General features: G+C 56.9%; 1 protein-coding gene across 2 annotated transcripts in view; it reads right to left on the bottom strand.

Moving 5' to 3' along the window:
- Positions 1-13,305, bottom strand: part of SDK2 (sidekick cell adhesion molecule 2) — a 267,499-nt gene extending 254,194 nt beyond the window's left edge. For both annotated transcript variants that reach the window (XM_067715828.1, XM_067715829.1), the window contains exon 1: positions 13,061-13,305. In XM_067715828.1, the coding sequence (XP_067571929.1) occupies positions 13,061-13,124 (64 nt within the window). In that variant the 5' untranslated portion in view covers positions 13,125-13,305. The remainder of the gene's footprint in view (positions 1-13,060) is intronic.
- Positions 13,306-14,474: the final 1,169 nt, after the last annotated feature.

Here is a 14,474-nt window from a genome sequence, read left to right as displayed (position 1 = left end):
AAAAAGAACAAAGTCAGAGAACTAACAGTACCTGCTTTCAAGGCTTATTACAAAGCAACAGTAACCATGACAACGTGCTATCGGAATAAAGACAGACAAATAGATAAATGAAGCACAACGGGGTCCAGAGGTAGACCCGCACCTATAGGGACAACTGATTTTCAACGAAGGTGAAGAGATAATTCAGTGGCGAAAAGAAAGTTTTCAAAAAATGAGGCTAGAACAACGGGATGTATTCATTGAAAAAGAAAGAAGGAAAAGAAAGGGGTGACCGAGGGCACAAGAAAACTTTTGGTGGTGATGAGTGTCATCAAGATTTTGGTGATGATTTAAGGTGTTATACGTGTGTCAAGAAAAATCCAGTTGTACCCTTTAAATAGGTACAGTTTATTATGTTAAAACAAAAACAAAGCCCCCAATGTTCCCTAAGGACGCTGGGGGCAGCTCCCATCCTAGAAGACCTCAGCTTCAAGGTCACCTCCTCCAGGAAGCCTCCGCCGCTGGGGCAGGATTCTCAGGTTACCCCTCTGCACCCCCCATCACCTGGTTCCCACCTGCAATAGCATCCTTCACCCTGTCCTCTACTACTGACCACATGCTTGATGCCCACACTTGACCATGAACAATCTGAGAGGCAGGACCTGCCTTAACCTGTGCTGGAGCCCAGGCCCTGTGTCTGGCACCCAGTAGGTGCTGAGAGAGCGCTCAAAGAGCAAAGAGGGGTTTTGTTATCCACGGACGCATTAGGGTTGCCTCGGCGCTTCTAGCAAAACCTGCTTCAGCCGGTGAGGACGTCACCCCCTGCCCTTCCCTTCCCAGGAAAGAGGCCTCTGGGCTGGTTTTTTTTTTTTCTTTCCCTTTTAAGGAAGGACTTTGGGAGCAAGAGCTTCTGATGATGAGAAAAGAAGAAGGAAGGGGAGGTGGTCCCTGCTTCCCACGTGCAGCACGTATTTCACGGGTCCTGCTAATGGAGCTTCACCACCGTCCTCTGCGGCGGGGAACGGGCAGAGCCCATCGCAGCACAAGTGGCTCGTCATGGCCACCAGTGTGGCACCTCGGATTCTCAAACCTCTAGGCTCGTTCTTCTCAAAGTGTGGCCCCCGGACCAGCGGCAGCACATCACCTGGGAACCTGTTTACACACTCACACTCCTGGGCCCCGCCCCCAGACCAGATGCTCTGGGGGCGGGGCCCAGGAATCTGCATCCTAGCGAGCCCTTCAGGGAATCCGATGCAGGTTCAGGTGTGAGCCCCACCGCTCCGGGCCACCTTCTCACTTCCCGTAACGAGGCAGGTTACACCTGGCTCCAAGAATGTGCTCCCGAGGCCCCAGATGCAAAGGTACCCCTCCTTCGTTCGGACTCTCTTCAGTCCCCGGGTGTCCCAAGGCCTAGCACCACGAAGGGGCTGCTCCCTCGTCCCCAGCTGTGTGTCAGCATCTCAGAGGCAGCGGGTCCAGGGCCCCTGAGCTCTCACACAGCACAGGCACAGGGGAAGCTGGAGTCAGAGGCCTGCTCCCCGCACCCTGGGGCTGGACATTCCAAGTTCCTGGAGAGACAATGGGTCCTAACATCGCAGGCAGGCGAGGTGGCAGGCAGGGGGGCGCAGACAATGGGCCTGTGTTTCTCCCCAGTACCTTCCTGCGGCTGCTCTCAGCCAGGGCCCCGTGAGGGAGGCTGAACCGTCAAGAGCACAGCGGTTCACCCAGCAGATCCCCACTGCCTCTGCCCAGGGCCCAGGCTGAGGCTGGGGCCCCCCATCACACCCTCCCTCCCTCCCTCCCTGGGGCCGAACAATGCTCCTTTTTCCCCCGAAGGCTTCCAGCATCTTCTAGGCTCTTCAGCCGCTAAGGCCCCGGGAGAAAGCGGTTAGATGCCAACACTTCTCTCCTTCTCCCTGACGCCCTGGCCTCTGTCTTCCCGGGGCAGGGAGAATGGGCAGTGGACAGCGCCTGGCCTCTGTCTTCCCGAGGCAGGGAGAATGGGCAGTGGACAGCGCCTGGCCTCTGTCTTCCCGAGGCAGGGAGAATGGGCAGTGGACGGCGCCTGGCCTCTGTCTTCCCGGGGCAGGGAGAATGGGCAGTGGACAGCGCTCTGCAGCCCCTGGAGCCGCAGCCAGGGGCACCTCCTCTCGCCCCGGCTGATTTCTCTTCATTAGTGCAAATCACATCAACGCTGACAGCGGCGTATTTATTACCGCCCTGACGACACCCAGTGATGCACAGCTCGGTAATGAGCTTGGGGCAGAGCTAATGAGGAACTCCCCCCGGGCCTCCCGGGCAGCTCTGGCCCCTCCATGGCCTGCCCGCCCACCCCCTGCCTACAGCCGCTCCCCCAGGGCAGGGAGTTCCAAACTGGGAGGTCAAGGGCCACCGGGCCGGGAGCTGCGCAAAGCCAGTGAGCATCCGCTCGAGTGGGGAGGCTTCAAGGTTGACCGAGCAGGAAGGCGTGAGTGCTGGGCACTGTCTCAGGGCAGAAGCACTGCCTCCAGTCCGGGGCAGAGAGGAACAAACAGCCGTGGCGGGGAAGGCTGGCTGCCCCGGGGGAGTCTGGGACGGCATGCATGCTCTGGGCTTTGCTTCCAGGAGCCCAAGAGCTTCAAGAGGAGTCGGGAGGGGGTGGCTGAAGTCGATCTGGAACATTTAGTTAGCGCTGCAAGGGCCGGGCGTGGAGCTGCTGCTGGGATGCAGATTACGGTAAGGCCCTGCGTGGCTAGAGGATGGGCTTCTGGTCACCTCGGCTCTCCTGGAAGCCACCGAGGCGCGTCAGTGAGAAAGACCCCTGGGCGGGGGCACAGTTTCACAGAGCCTAGCGCCTCTTACTAGGGAGTCTTCAGGCCCTCACTCCGTGCCCCGCCCCCAGCTCTTTTTCAGTCACAGCTACAGTGGTAGAGTTGATGAAGTCTGATGCATTTGGTGGCATGTCCCGTGCAAATTAAAAGGGAAAGGAGGGAGGGCCCAGGGACAGGCCAGGGGACAGGCCCACTAATGGTATGGAAGCTAAGGGAATACCCAGCAAACGCCAACCATCTAAGCAGCAGGGTCCTCTAGGGACCTAGAAGGCACCAGACCACCCCGGCGGACGGTCAGAGTGGCCCGGGGTCGATTACATTTGGGACACAACTACTTTCCGAAGTGGATATGTTACAGAAACATTTAAATACAAATGCTGGAAATATATATGTGTAAAGCATCTTGGAATCTCACAGATGATGTGACCCAAGAGATCACCTCATTCAAGTTTTTCAAAGCCAAGTTTTGCCCTCTATCTCGGGGGTTCAGGAAGCCAGGGGGCAGACATACCACATCTTCCAGCAACATCAATGGGCTTGAAAATCTCCTTTGTGTGTTAAAATAGAACTCAGGGAGACTGTGGAACGAAATGCAAAACTTCACGCATTTAAAAAGGAAAATGTTAAAAAGGAAAAGGTTGTGAGGATGGTGGGCAGCTTCAGGCCGCATGGTCAGGTCCCCCAGGGCACGTGTCCACCTCCTCCACTGCGAGAGCCCTTCACGGAAGCGCTTGGAAATGCTGTACATATGCACCCACCTTTTCCCACGGAGGACATGGGGGCCAGGTTGGACCCAGTGAGAATGGGGTGTGGCCTCTGAGGCCCACAAGCCTATTACCTTCTCTCTGATGTTACTATCACCCTACAGCACCCTGCTTTAAAGGGTTAACTTCATTAATGGCGAACAATAATTTATGTCTCATACCTCTCTCCTTGTTGATGAAGGGTTATTAATCTAAACTCAAGGAGTCTGTAGTTAAAGAAATCAGTCACACACACGAAAAGATAATTCAGAATCCACAAAGCCAAGTGCCAAAGGAGACATCTAGACCGCTGGCATCCCGACGGCTCGGAGGCATCTGGGAGGATGCATTCCAGCCATGGGACCCAGGGGTGTGTGGGAGGATGGGGTGCAGAGGGGAGGCAGGAGGGAAAGGCGCGGATGGCTTGGGGGGGTGGGCAGTGAGCATGGTGGAGGATGAGAGTGGGGGGAGGGAGAGGTGAGATGGCAGCCGTGCACAGGGCCAGACTGGGGAGGGCTTGGCGGTGGCACCCAGTGGGGGAAGCCATGAGGGTAAAGGCTTATCAGTGGGGTGGGTAGGGGGAGATGCAAGGGGGCTCAGCACTCAGATGCTACCACTAAGACCCTGTGGGAGAGCAGACGGGGCATCTTGAAAGGGCTTTAGAGAGAGGAGAGGCCATTCCAGCCTACAGCCCGTGCCCTACCCCTGCACCCACCCAAGCTGGGGTAGAGCCTGTGGTCCAGTGCGACAGCTCCCAAATCCCCAAGCAGCATGGTCAGCCATTCCTGAATGGTGGAGGCTCTGACCAGACCAAAAGCAATGATCTAAGAGGCAGCTGACCTCCTCTCATTGTCTCTTTCTTACAAGGCAAGGGACCTTGGCAAGTTTCTTCATGTTTCTGAACTTCAATGCTAACAAGGTTAATACCAACACCTTCTGGCCAAAATCCTTCATAGGTTGGGGTGAAGAGACACATGAGATGTCTGTGAACGCTACCCTCAGAAATTTGAGTTTTTAGGAAAGGATCCAGTAAAAACATTCACCTCAAGGCCTGAACAGCTGATAATAGCTTAATATGTGGGTTCTCAGTGACGTATTTGCATTTTAAGCTGGAGGCAGGGAATGTCTCAACCAAATAAATAAATCCCTAATAATGGAAGTTTAGAGGATACCGGCAGGTCCGTGAAAGAGAAAGAGAGCAGCGGCATTTGGGGACAGGGCGCATGACAAATTGTAGGCCCAAAGCTGACCTTGCTTCGCTGACACCGAGATGACAACCATGACAATGATGAACACTTACTCCATGTTTGCTATACACTGAGCTCTGTCCTAAGAGCTTAGCATATCTCATTAAATCTTGTCACAACCCTGGGAGGTGAGGACGACTGTTATCTCCATTTTACAGATGGAAAAACTGTGGCACCGATAGGCTATGTAACTGATCTAAGGTCATCCAAGCAGTAAATGACGGGTAAATGAATTCAAGGAGTCGTGTATGTTTCAGGCCCCTTAGAGGCCTGTTCTGTCCCACCTGGACCCTCTGATGGTAGACGCTGGATTGGCCCTCGTAGTTCAAAGCAAGGAATGGGGCATCTGTACCAGATTCAGACCTGGCTCACATAATATGGGACAAGGCAGTTGTGCAGGAGTCACTGCTCAGACTTTAGGCAACACACCTCCCTCCCCATTTGCACATTTGCACCCCTGTGGAGGAGTCCAGGTGTGGGGCCCCCGGACCCTGAAGAGTCACTGTGTCCACCCCAGAAGCTGAACTCCCTGAATGGGCTGCATTACAGCCAATAATATTTCCTCCTTTCAGGATTAGCACATCATCAAAATTTCATCACCCCTGCAGGTCACTAATAGCTTCCTAAATGGCATCCAAGTTTAATGGCTGCTTTTCTCCACCCCATTCAGCTTAGAAGACTCCAGAGCTCGGTCACTGGCCAGCCAGCCATGAACGCCCCAGGTGACCCTCAGGAGATTCCCCAGACATCTCCAGGGAGGGGACAGGGGAAAGCAGTAGAGGAGGCATGGGAGGAAGGGGTTCCCCTCCTGACCGCTCATGTTCTGCCAGCTTAAGGCCCATTGAGGACACAACTGGGGCAGAGGCAAGAACCAGGAGGGTCAGGAGGGGAAAGAGAATGAATTCCCAGGGCGACTTCCAAAGTCCACTGCCGCCCCTGGGCCACACAGCACAACAGGCTGGGCATCTCTCATCGGGAAGATATCAGTGAAGGATGTGGTGTAGGTGCAGGGCAGTGGGGGGCAGTGGAAAGATGCCCCATAGAGCCCTGGGTTCAAATCCTGACTTCTTTTATTATTATTATTATTGGGGTACAGTTGGTTTACAATATTGTGTTAGTTTCTACTGTACAGCAAAGTCAAGTCGTGTTCCCTGTGCTATATAGCGGGTTCTCATTAGTTATCTATTTTATACATATTAGTGTATATATGTGAATCCCTATCTCCCAATTCATCCCACCCCCCTCCCTTCCCCCCTTGGTGTCCATACGTTTGTTCTCTACGTCTGTATCTTGAGTTCTGCCCTGTAAACCAGTTCATCTGCACCATTTTTCTAGATTCCACATGTATGTGTTAATATACGATATTTGTTTCTCTCTTTCTGACTTACTTCACCCTGTATGACATCTCTAGGTCCATCCACGTCTCTACAAATGACCCATTTCATTCCTTTTTATGGCTGAGTAATATCCCATTGTACATGTACCACACCTTCTTTACCCATTTGTCTGTCGATGGACATTTACGTTGCTTCCATGACCTGACTATTGTACAAATCCTGACTTCCTAGCTGTGGGGCCTTGCGCAGGCAATGGCTCTGAGCCTCAGGTTACCCACACGTTGGAGGTGAAGGAGGTCAGAGGCAGGTAATGACTGTAATGCACTTGACACAAAGAACTGGGTGGCAACTGTGAGCTGGCTTCCCCTCTTTAGATGCCTAGCATGGGGAGAGGAGGCCAAATCTTTCTACACCGGGGAGGAAGCAAAAGAGAGTGAAGCAAGAGGAAGATACGGGGGAAATATGGAGAAAAGATAGCAGGGGGAAGAATCTGGAAACAAAATGCAACCTGAGACCCAATCTGAAGACCCTTTGGCGGGGCAAATACAGAAGCACAAATATAGTTACATTAGCTTATTAAGTGCTTCTGATATGTCAGGCTCCATGCCGAGTGCTCTGCTGGTGTCATCTCATTGACTTCTCCTTGTATTACAAACAAGCCAACGGGGCTTGAGCATGTAAGTGATGGAATGCAAAGTAGCAGAGATTAACCCAAACTGACAGAGCTGGAACCCAGGTTGGCCCAGTTCCAAGGCACTGGCCCCTCTACATGCCACTTCTCAACAGCTTAAGGGAAAAAAACCCTCAGAAGGCAGGAAAGTAAGAGCACAGACAGGGAGGGGAATGCTTTAGGGACGGCCCTGTCTTGGGTGAAGTGATTCTCTGTAAGAAATGTTCTTCTGGAGACCACAGTATCATCTCTGCAGTTATTAGGAATGCTCGACATCACCAGTGCGCGTCGAGATGCTCTTTTTACAGCACACAGAAGACTGCACTTCCCAGCTCCCTTGCCAGGGAAGGACCACTGGGTGGGGCCACGTGATCAGCTCTGGCCAATGGGCTGCCAGGGGAAGTGAGCCGGGCTAGAGTATTTAATTGTAAATGCATGTCTTCCCCTCTCATGTATTTCAAAAGGTGCCTCCGCGCCTGGATGGGGGCATTACCTAAGCCCCCTACCAGTCCTCCCAACTTCCTCCCCAGCGAAAGATGGGGCTCAGCTGATAGAGATTCAGCAAGGACGCAACCCAGAGGCCCTACTGCTAGAGGCAGCTTCACCTGCAGGGCCAGAGGTGAGAAGGCTGGCAACAGGGGCGCGGAAGTCTGAGCAAGGGCTCCTGGTTCAGCAGAAACACTATCCTGGATTGACATGTACACACTGCTATATTTTAAATGGAGAACCAACAGGGACCTACTATACAGCACAGGGAACTCTATTCAATATTATCAATGTGTAACAACCTAAATGGGAAAAGAATTTGAAAAAGAATCGATACATGTATATGTGGAACTGAATCACTTTGCTGTACACCTGAAACTAATGCAACATTGTTAACCAACTCTACTCCAATGTAAAATAAAAAGTTAAAACAAATAAACACTGTTCCACGGAAGCCCAGGCTGGAGGGCAGGGCTCCCATCTCCGAGGGGCTTGGCCGCTCGTCGCAGTGGAGGCTCCACGGCACGGGGCGTAAGTGATGTGCAGAGGGGCCCATGAGAGTGGGCGAGCGGCTGGAGAGGAGCTGGAGAAGCAGGTAGAGACCAGATGACAGAGGGCTTTACGCCGTAGGTAAGCGTTCACTTATTCACACATTCAGTGATGTATTCTTCGTTCACTAATTCATATTCGTTGAGCTCCTTCTATCTGCCAGGCACTCTCCTAGCAGCTGGGATACAGCAGGGGATAATATAAAGCCCCGCCCACATGAGAGAGACCAGCAGTAAACAAGCCAATATATGTCAGGTGGAGCTGAGGGCTGTGCAGAGAGGAAAGCAGGCTCAGGGATGGGTGCTTGGAGATGCCACGTTACAGGGTGTTTAGGGACGGATCAGGGACATCAGAGGAAAGGCCCGATTAACTAAGGACTGAGCTGTGCAGACATCTGGGAGGAGTGGTATACAAGACTTATTTTTAACTCCGTTTCCTCATTTTACAGATGAGGAAACTGGGCCTCAGCTCCCGGTGGCTCAGTGATAGAGGAAGGCCAGGACCAGGCTGGAAGCCATCTCCATTGCCATGTTGGCACCTCCAGTATCGGCAGGAGAGGGGCCTCAGTGGGGCTCCCGGGCTCAGAGAGGGGCTTTCTGGACCAGACACCTGGCTCGGGGAGTCTGATGAGACAAGCTGTGCAGCCCCTCCCTCCCCTCCCTCCAGGACCCTGAGCAGTCCCGGTGGGTCCCTGGCTCAGCATTACTCACTGGCCCCACCTTCTGTCCCCGGAGGACAGGAGTGGGTGGGAGGACGAGGAGTGGCGGGGTTGGTAGCGGGGATGTCTCAGCAACCGGCCTGTTTTCCTTTCCGTTACAGGCAGTGGGGCTGCTGCTGGCCCATTTGTTGCTATTGGCATCCCAAGGCCCCAAATTTATGATGACTAATTCCCACCGCTTCAGGCAGCTCCAGGGCTGTCTGCTGCAACAATGTGCTCCAGGCGGGCCAGGGTGGAAATCCCGCAGGCAGCACCCTAACACCCTGCATCAATTCCAACTCAGTGTCCTGACTCCCTGAGGGGCCAGGAGTCAGAGGGCAGGGAGGGCGAGGTTCCAGCCAATAAGAGGACTCCTTCACCCACAGCCAAATCCTAGGATAACCAGCCACAGGGAGGTTCAGCAACATAAAGCACGACTGTCTAACAACCAGCCTGTTTTGTGAGGTAGTGAGCCCCCCATCGCCAGGGGTATGCAAGCAGAGACCACATGGCCACTCGTCCCAGGCTTGTAGGCAGGGGACAGCACTAGATGATTTTTCATGTTTCTTTCAAGTCAAATGTACTGATCATGTTAGTCCTCAGGACAGAGAACAAGCTCATTCTCTATTACCGTTTAGCTTACAGCCCAATTGTGTCCTGTGGTACAAGATCGAGTGCATACCAATATGCAGTTTAACACATTATTTTAAGGTCGGCCGTTCAGGCACTATTTAAACAGAAAACTGCTGTAAAGGACTTGGCCTCTTTCCCAGCCTCCCTTCCCTGACGGAACAAGGTTCCTGGCCCCTACTTTGGCCTTCCAGCAGAGGACATAAAGGAGAGGCGGTCGATAAATATTTGCCGAACAAATATACGAAAGGGAGAGTTTCTGAGGCAGGTATCAGGCTGCCAGCATGATTTGGTCTCTGGGTGGGGGGGTCCTGAGTCTGTCCACCCCAGGCAGGGGTGATCTTCTGCGGCCAATACAAGCACCAAACGGTGTCACTCATCAATCCACAGCCAGAATGTTCCAGACTGCCCAGCTGAAGCCCTGGGGTGCACAGGGCGAGGGCGAGGGGTTTTTGGGGCCGAGAGCCACCTCTCTGGCCCTGGGAGAAGGGGAGGTAGGGAACAGGGACACCCCTGGGGCCGCCCTCGCATGGGGCGGGGGCTCTTGACACGTACCAGCTGAGCCGCAGGCAAGCACGCCAGTCGGCCTTGTGGTAATGAGTATGAAGCCCTGATCAATAAGTTATTTTTTGCTGTCAGTAATTAATTATTATAGCTTAGCCACAGCATTAAACTTTCATCCCACTCCCTTGAGTACTGTTTGGCGTTTATTGTGATCACCTCCCAGCAGTAAACTTTCTCCGTTTGGAGCCCTCGGGATCCTCCGGGGCTGGGCTTCCCAATCTCCGTTCAGGGTTTTCCCACTGCCTGGTTCCCTCAGCTCAGACTCCCCTCTGTTCCTCCCCCAGGCACCGTTCACTTGAAAGAAGCTTCTGGACCAGGTGGCTGGGCTCTGCCGCCCTCCTTCCAGCCTCCCAGCCTCCGAGAGATGTCCACCAGCAGTGGCACGTGAAACATCTTGCGAGGTGCTTGTTAAAATGCAGACACCCTCCAATCCGAATGCCTGGGGGTCTGGATCGGGACCGCCGGAGGGCCACTTTGGGTCATGGTGATGCGGCCACAGAAGGGAGTCAGAGAAGGGTCTTGGGTGAGGAAAAGGCATTCAAGGCCTTTTCAGTGGGTGCCCAGGAACCACTCCTCGTGGCCCCTTGGCTAATAGTGTACAAAGAATCATAATAACAACAAAAATAACAATTACCCTTTATTAAGCACCTTCTACATGCCAGGCACTTGCTAGGCACCCCCTGAATACCTGGTATCCTCATACGTGCTCTGCTCTCTTTACAACACCCTGCGCTTAGTTCGGGGAAAGAGTGGGAACCGTGTGACATCACGTTTCAGGGGAAACGATCAAATGGTAGCTTTCAGTATAAACAGGTAGTGTTACCCAGGTTCTGCACCTGAAAAAAACTAGGTTGTGTGGATAAATCTGGCAGCCAATGTGAGGTTTGTCCCAAGAGAGGAAGACTGCTTGGTCCCTCACTCTGTATCATCATTATTAGAGAACGGGGCTCATGGGCTCAGAAGTGACACACAGTGCCAGTGGCTCTAACCACCCCAAAGGGTTAACGGCATCGCCTCAAACTCAAAAGCAAAGCCAATGGAGACAAAAGCAAAGGAGAGACTCCACTCTCTAACCCTAAAGCAGACGAGAAACAACCCCCTGGAACCCCATGCTTGACCCTGTTTCCCCGACACACAACGCAACAGTGCCCCCAGACCTGGGCCGAGACCAAGTTCCCATAATCCTCTGCATGGTTTGCCGCCCTGGAGACAAATGGAAGGAGAGTACCCGATGGATGCTGGAAAACACTCTCTCTGGAGCCAGAGAACACAACGGAGCAGCAGGGAACCTGGGCAGCCACACTCAAGCCCGCAGCAAACAAGAGAAGCGGGAGAGAGAGTGAATCAATCAAAGAGACCTTCACCACTTCTGACAGGGCGAGCCCCTCCCTCTGGAAGCACAAGGACATGAGGTGGCCTGGCCTGAACTTCAGCAGGACGGCCGCGTGGAATCTTGGACTTCGGTGGATGGGACAGGTGTGGAGGTGGGACATGGAAACGACTTGCTGACCCAGAAGGAAGGAACTTCAGGTGCCCTGGGAACTCCTTACAAGCCTGGTTTTGGATGGGACAAGAACTAACGAGCCACCTGCCCAGGGAAATCGTGGGGTTACTGGAGTCTGTGCAGTAATGAAATCAGAAGCAGCCAGATAGAGACGGACACCCCTCAGAGTCCTCCCAGTCGCCTGGCTTTCAGCTAGTGACCCCATGGACATCTCAGAACACGTCTGCGAGGTGCCCCAGGCCTAACCTGTTCTATTCTGCCAGCCTCACATTCCCCCTGGACCCTTAGAAGAAGGGCCCCGTCCCAGCAAGCCCACCCCACCTGCAGATGGTCCTAGTTCCAGGGAGAGAGGGGCTTAGAACTCACCTGGTCCCAGTCCAGACTCCCGCCCCCAGATCACCCAGCAGCCTTTGGCAAGTCACCTAATGCCCCTAGACCTCAGTTTTCCCATCTGTTAAATGGCTACTAGAATAAGACGACCTCTGAAGTCCCTGCCTCCTGGAAGATTTTATGATGATCATAAAAATAATAACTTTTATTATCTTACATTTACAGGGCCCCGTTACAAAATTTCTAAGTGCTTTAACGCAACTTACGTTGTAAAACCCTCCTCTCCACCCTGTGAGTGAGAGCTGATTATTTTTATCTGTTTGATCTTGCCTCTCTGGGATGCCTGACGCTGGGCTCACTGGAGTCCCTGCGACTCTGGGACTCCAGAGATGGGGTGGGGCCCTTTCGAGGTTGCAGCCTCCGCAGACCGGCGCCCCCTGGGTGGGTCCAGGCCCCCTCCCGAGCCTGGAAGAAGGAAGGCCAAGCCCTGGGAGTCCTGGAGCTCAGTCCAGGCTTCGTCTCCCGCCGCCCCCAGCAGGCGCCGCTCGGACACCGCTGGCACTGCTGTCTGGATCTACGAACACCGAAGGCAAGAAGGAGGCACGGGTGCAGCCGCCCTCCCCCGCTGGGACCTGCCCGAGGACTGGCGGTATGTCTGGGCATCCGCCCTCTGGAGGGGGGCAGGGCGGATCGATCACGCCTCCCCCTCCTTCCCAGCACTCCCACCCCAAACCCACCAGCCCTTCTCCACCCTGAGGCTGCGCCAGGCAGCTACAGGTCAGAGCGGCGGCGGCAGAGACACTGGAGCGGCCAGTGGAGCTGGAGGCAAAGGCGGGACGCTGAGTGTGTCTGGGGGCGGGGGGAGGGGAGGGGGGTGGGCGCGAGAGGAGAGGGCCTCAGACCTCGCCTCCGGCGAGCACCGCGAAGCACCCCCAGCCCCGGCGGCCGGCCAGGCAGCCAGGCGCGGGCTCCGAGACTTGGCCAGGCCCCGAGACTGCCCTCCCGGGGCGACCATCCAGGAACCCAGCGCTCTACTCTGGCTCCTTCCCGCCGCCCTCCCGCCCCACTGCCTCGCCCCGGGGCGGCCAGCGCGTGCCCGGCAGGGCCTTGCCCTTCCCCGCGGACACCGAGCGGGGACCCAGGAGCCCGGCCTGAGGAGCAGGGTGCAGCCGGGCGCTGAGCCCGGCACGGAACGGCGCGCCCCTCCCACACCAGCCCGAGGGCACCCACAGCCCGGGTGGGGGGGGTAGCGACCCCCCCGACTCCTCTTAGGCTCCACGAGCGACGCCTCCCAGCACGGACCCCCACCTTCCCTTATTCGGAAGTCACAAGTCTCAGCAAGACCAATCCAGCCCCCCAAAGAGAGCCCCCAAACTCGGGGAAAGGGGCCTGAAACTCCCGGGAGAGGGCTCTGCCCAGGCCAAGCCCGGGGTCCCGGAGGCGACCGTGAGGCCAGCGAGCTCCCGCGCCCCTCCCCGCGCCCCTCCCGCGCCCCTTCCCCAGCCCCACTGTACCTTGGGCTCCGGCCGCGCGGATCTGGTGCAGGGCCAGCAGAGTCCAGATCAGTGGTCCCCACATGGCAACCAGCGTTTTCTTCGGGGGATTGGTCTTCCGAACAGTTTTATAATCCTGGTGAGGTCCGGTACCCCGTGGCTACGTCCCGGGAGGCTGTCTACGCGGCTCCGGCCCGGAGCGGTATCCGCCGGGGAGGGGAGACGCTGGCGACCCCAACCCTTCCTCCTCTTCTTTAGTACAAGTCCGATCCCCGCGGCGCTCCGGGAAGGCGAGGGGCGAGCAAAGAGGAGGATGAAGCCGCTCTCGGTCTCGGGGCACCTCCCCGCTTGGCACCCCAACTCCGACTTCTTCTACCGGGCAAGGCGGCCTCACCGATCTGACCGGGTCGCGGGCCGGGCTCCGGAATAAAGCGACAACTTCAGGAAACTTCCTCCCGTGGCCACGTTGCCCGCCCCCTGCCCGCCCCCTGCCCGCCCCCTGGTTGGGTGCTCCGCGCGGACGCAGTCACCGCCGATCCGGGCGCCGGGCCCCCGGGGCCGCGCGAGAGGCGAGTGCGGCGGCAGATGCGGGTGCGGGGCTTCTTTCAGGGGCGCCGGGTTCGGGAGGCGCGGTAAGCATAGCGGTCCGAATCTCCCTGGAGCTGAAGTTTTCTTCTCTCTAACTTTGCAGGCGGCATCTGGCGGGGCCGAACCACCTCCCTCGGCTCCACCGCCCCGGCGCCTAATCCGGGGACTCTCGGTCCCTCCAGGGGACGCCGGGCCCGGGCGCGCCCTCGGCTCCGCGCCCAGCGGGCTAGCAAAGTTTGCGGGTCCCGCGGCCCGGCGCGCCGCCCCGCGAGCCCATGTCCACTCCGGCTGCGGGGCGGCGGGGACGTCTGCTGGGCTCGGCGACCAGGGCTTGTCGCCGGCGTCCGGGCGCGGAGCCTCCTGCTGGCCCGAGGCTGGAGCCGGGCGGCTCTGCCCTCCGCCGCTCCCCGGCCGGAGCTCTCGGCGAGGCGCGCGGAGAGCCTGGCGGGCGGCCCCGACTCCGGGGCCGCGGCGCCTCCTCGGACGCCCGGCGCGCGCCGACCTCCCGGGCAGGAGAAGCAGCGGCCGCCGCGCCCGCCCCAGCGCCTCGGCCGCGCCGCCGGCCGCCTCGGCCGCTCGCTCGCAGAACCCACCGCCCTCGGCTTCCCGGGCTCGGCGTCCGGAGAGCCACTCCTGCCTGAGCCGAGCGGGAGCTGCGCGGGCCGCGTGAGCCGGGGACGAGCGCGGCGGAGGCGGAGGCGGAGACGCGGCGAGGGGGGCCGAGCGCTACCCCGTGGCCGCGACTGAAGAGCAGCCTGCGCCCTGGGAAGGGGGGGCGGGCGGCGGCGGCGGCGGCGGCGGCTCCGAGCCAGGCCCGGGAGCGAGCCCCGTGGAAACACGAGCCGTT

The sequence above is a fragment of the Pseudorca crassidens genome, chromosome 19 (genome assembly GCF_039906515.1).
Source record: "Pseudorca crassidens isolate mPseCra1 chromosome 19, mPseCra1.hap1, whole genome shotgun sequence".
Lineage (NCBI taxonomy): Eukaryota > Metazoa > Chordata > Mammalia > Artiodactyla > Delphinidae > Pseudorca > Pseudorca crassidens.
The sequence above is the reverse complement of the archived record's forward strand: the minus strand, read 5'-3'. Positions and strand labels throughout refer to the sequence as shown.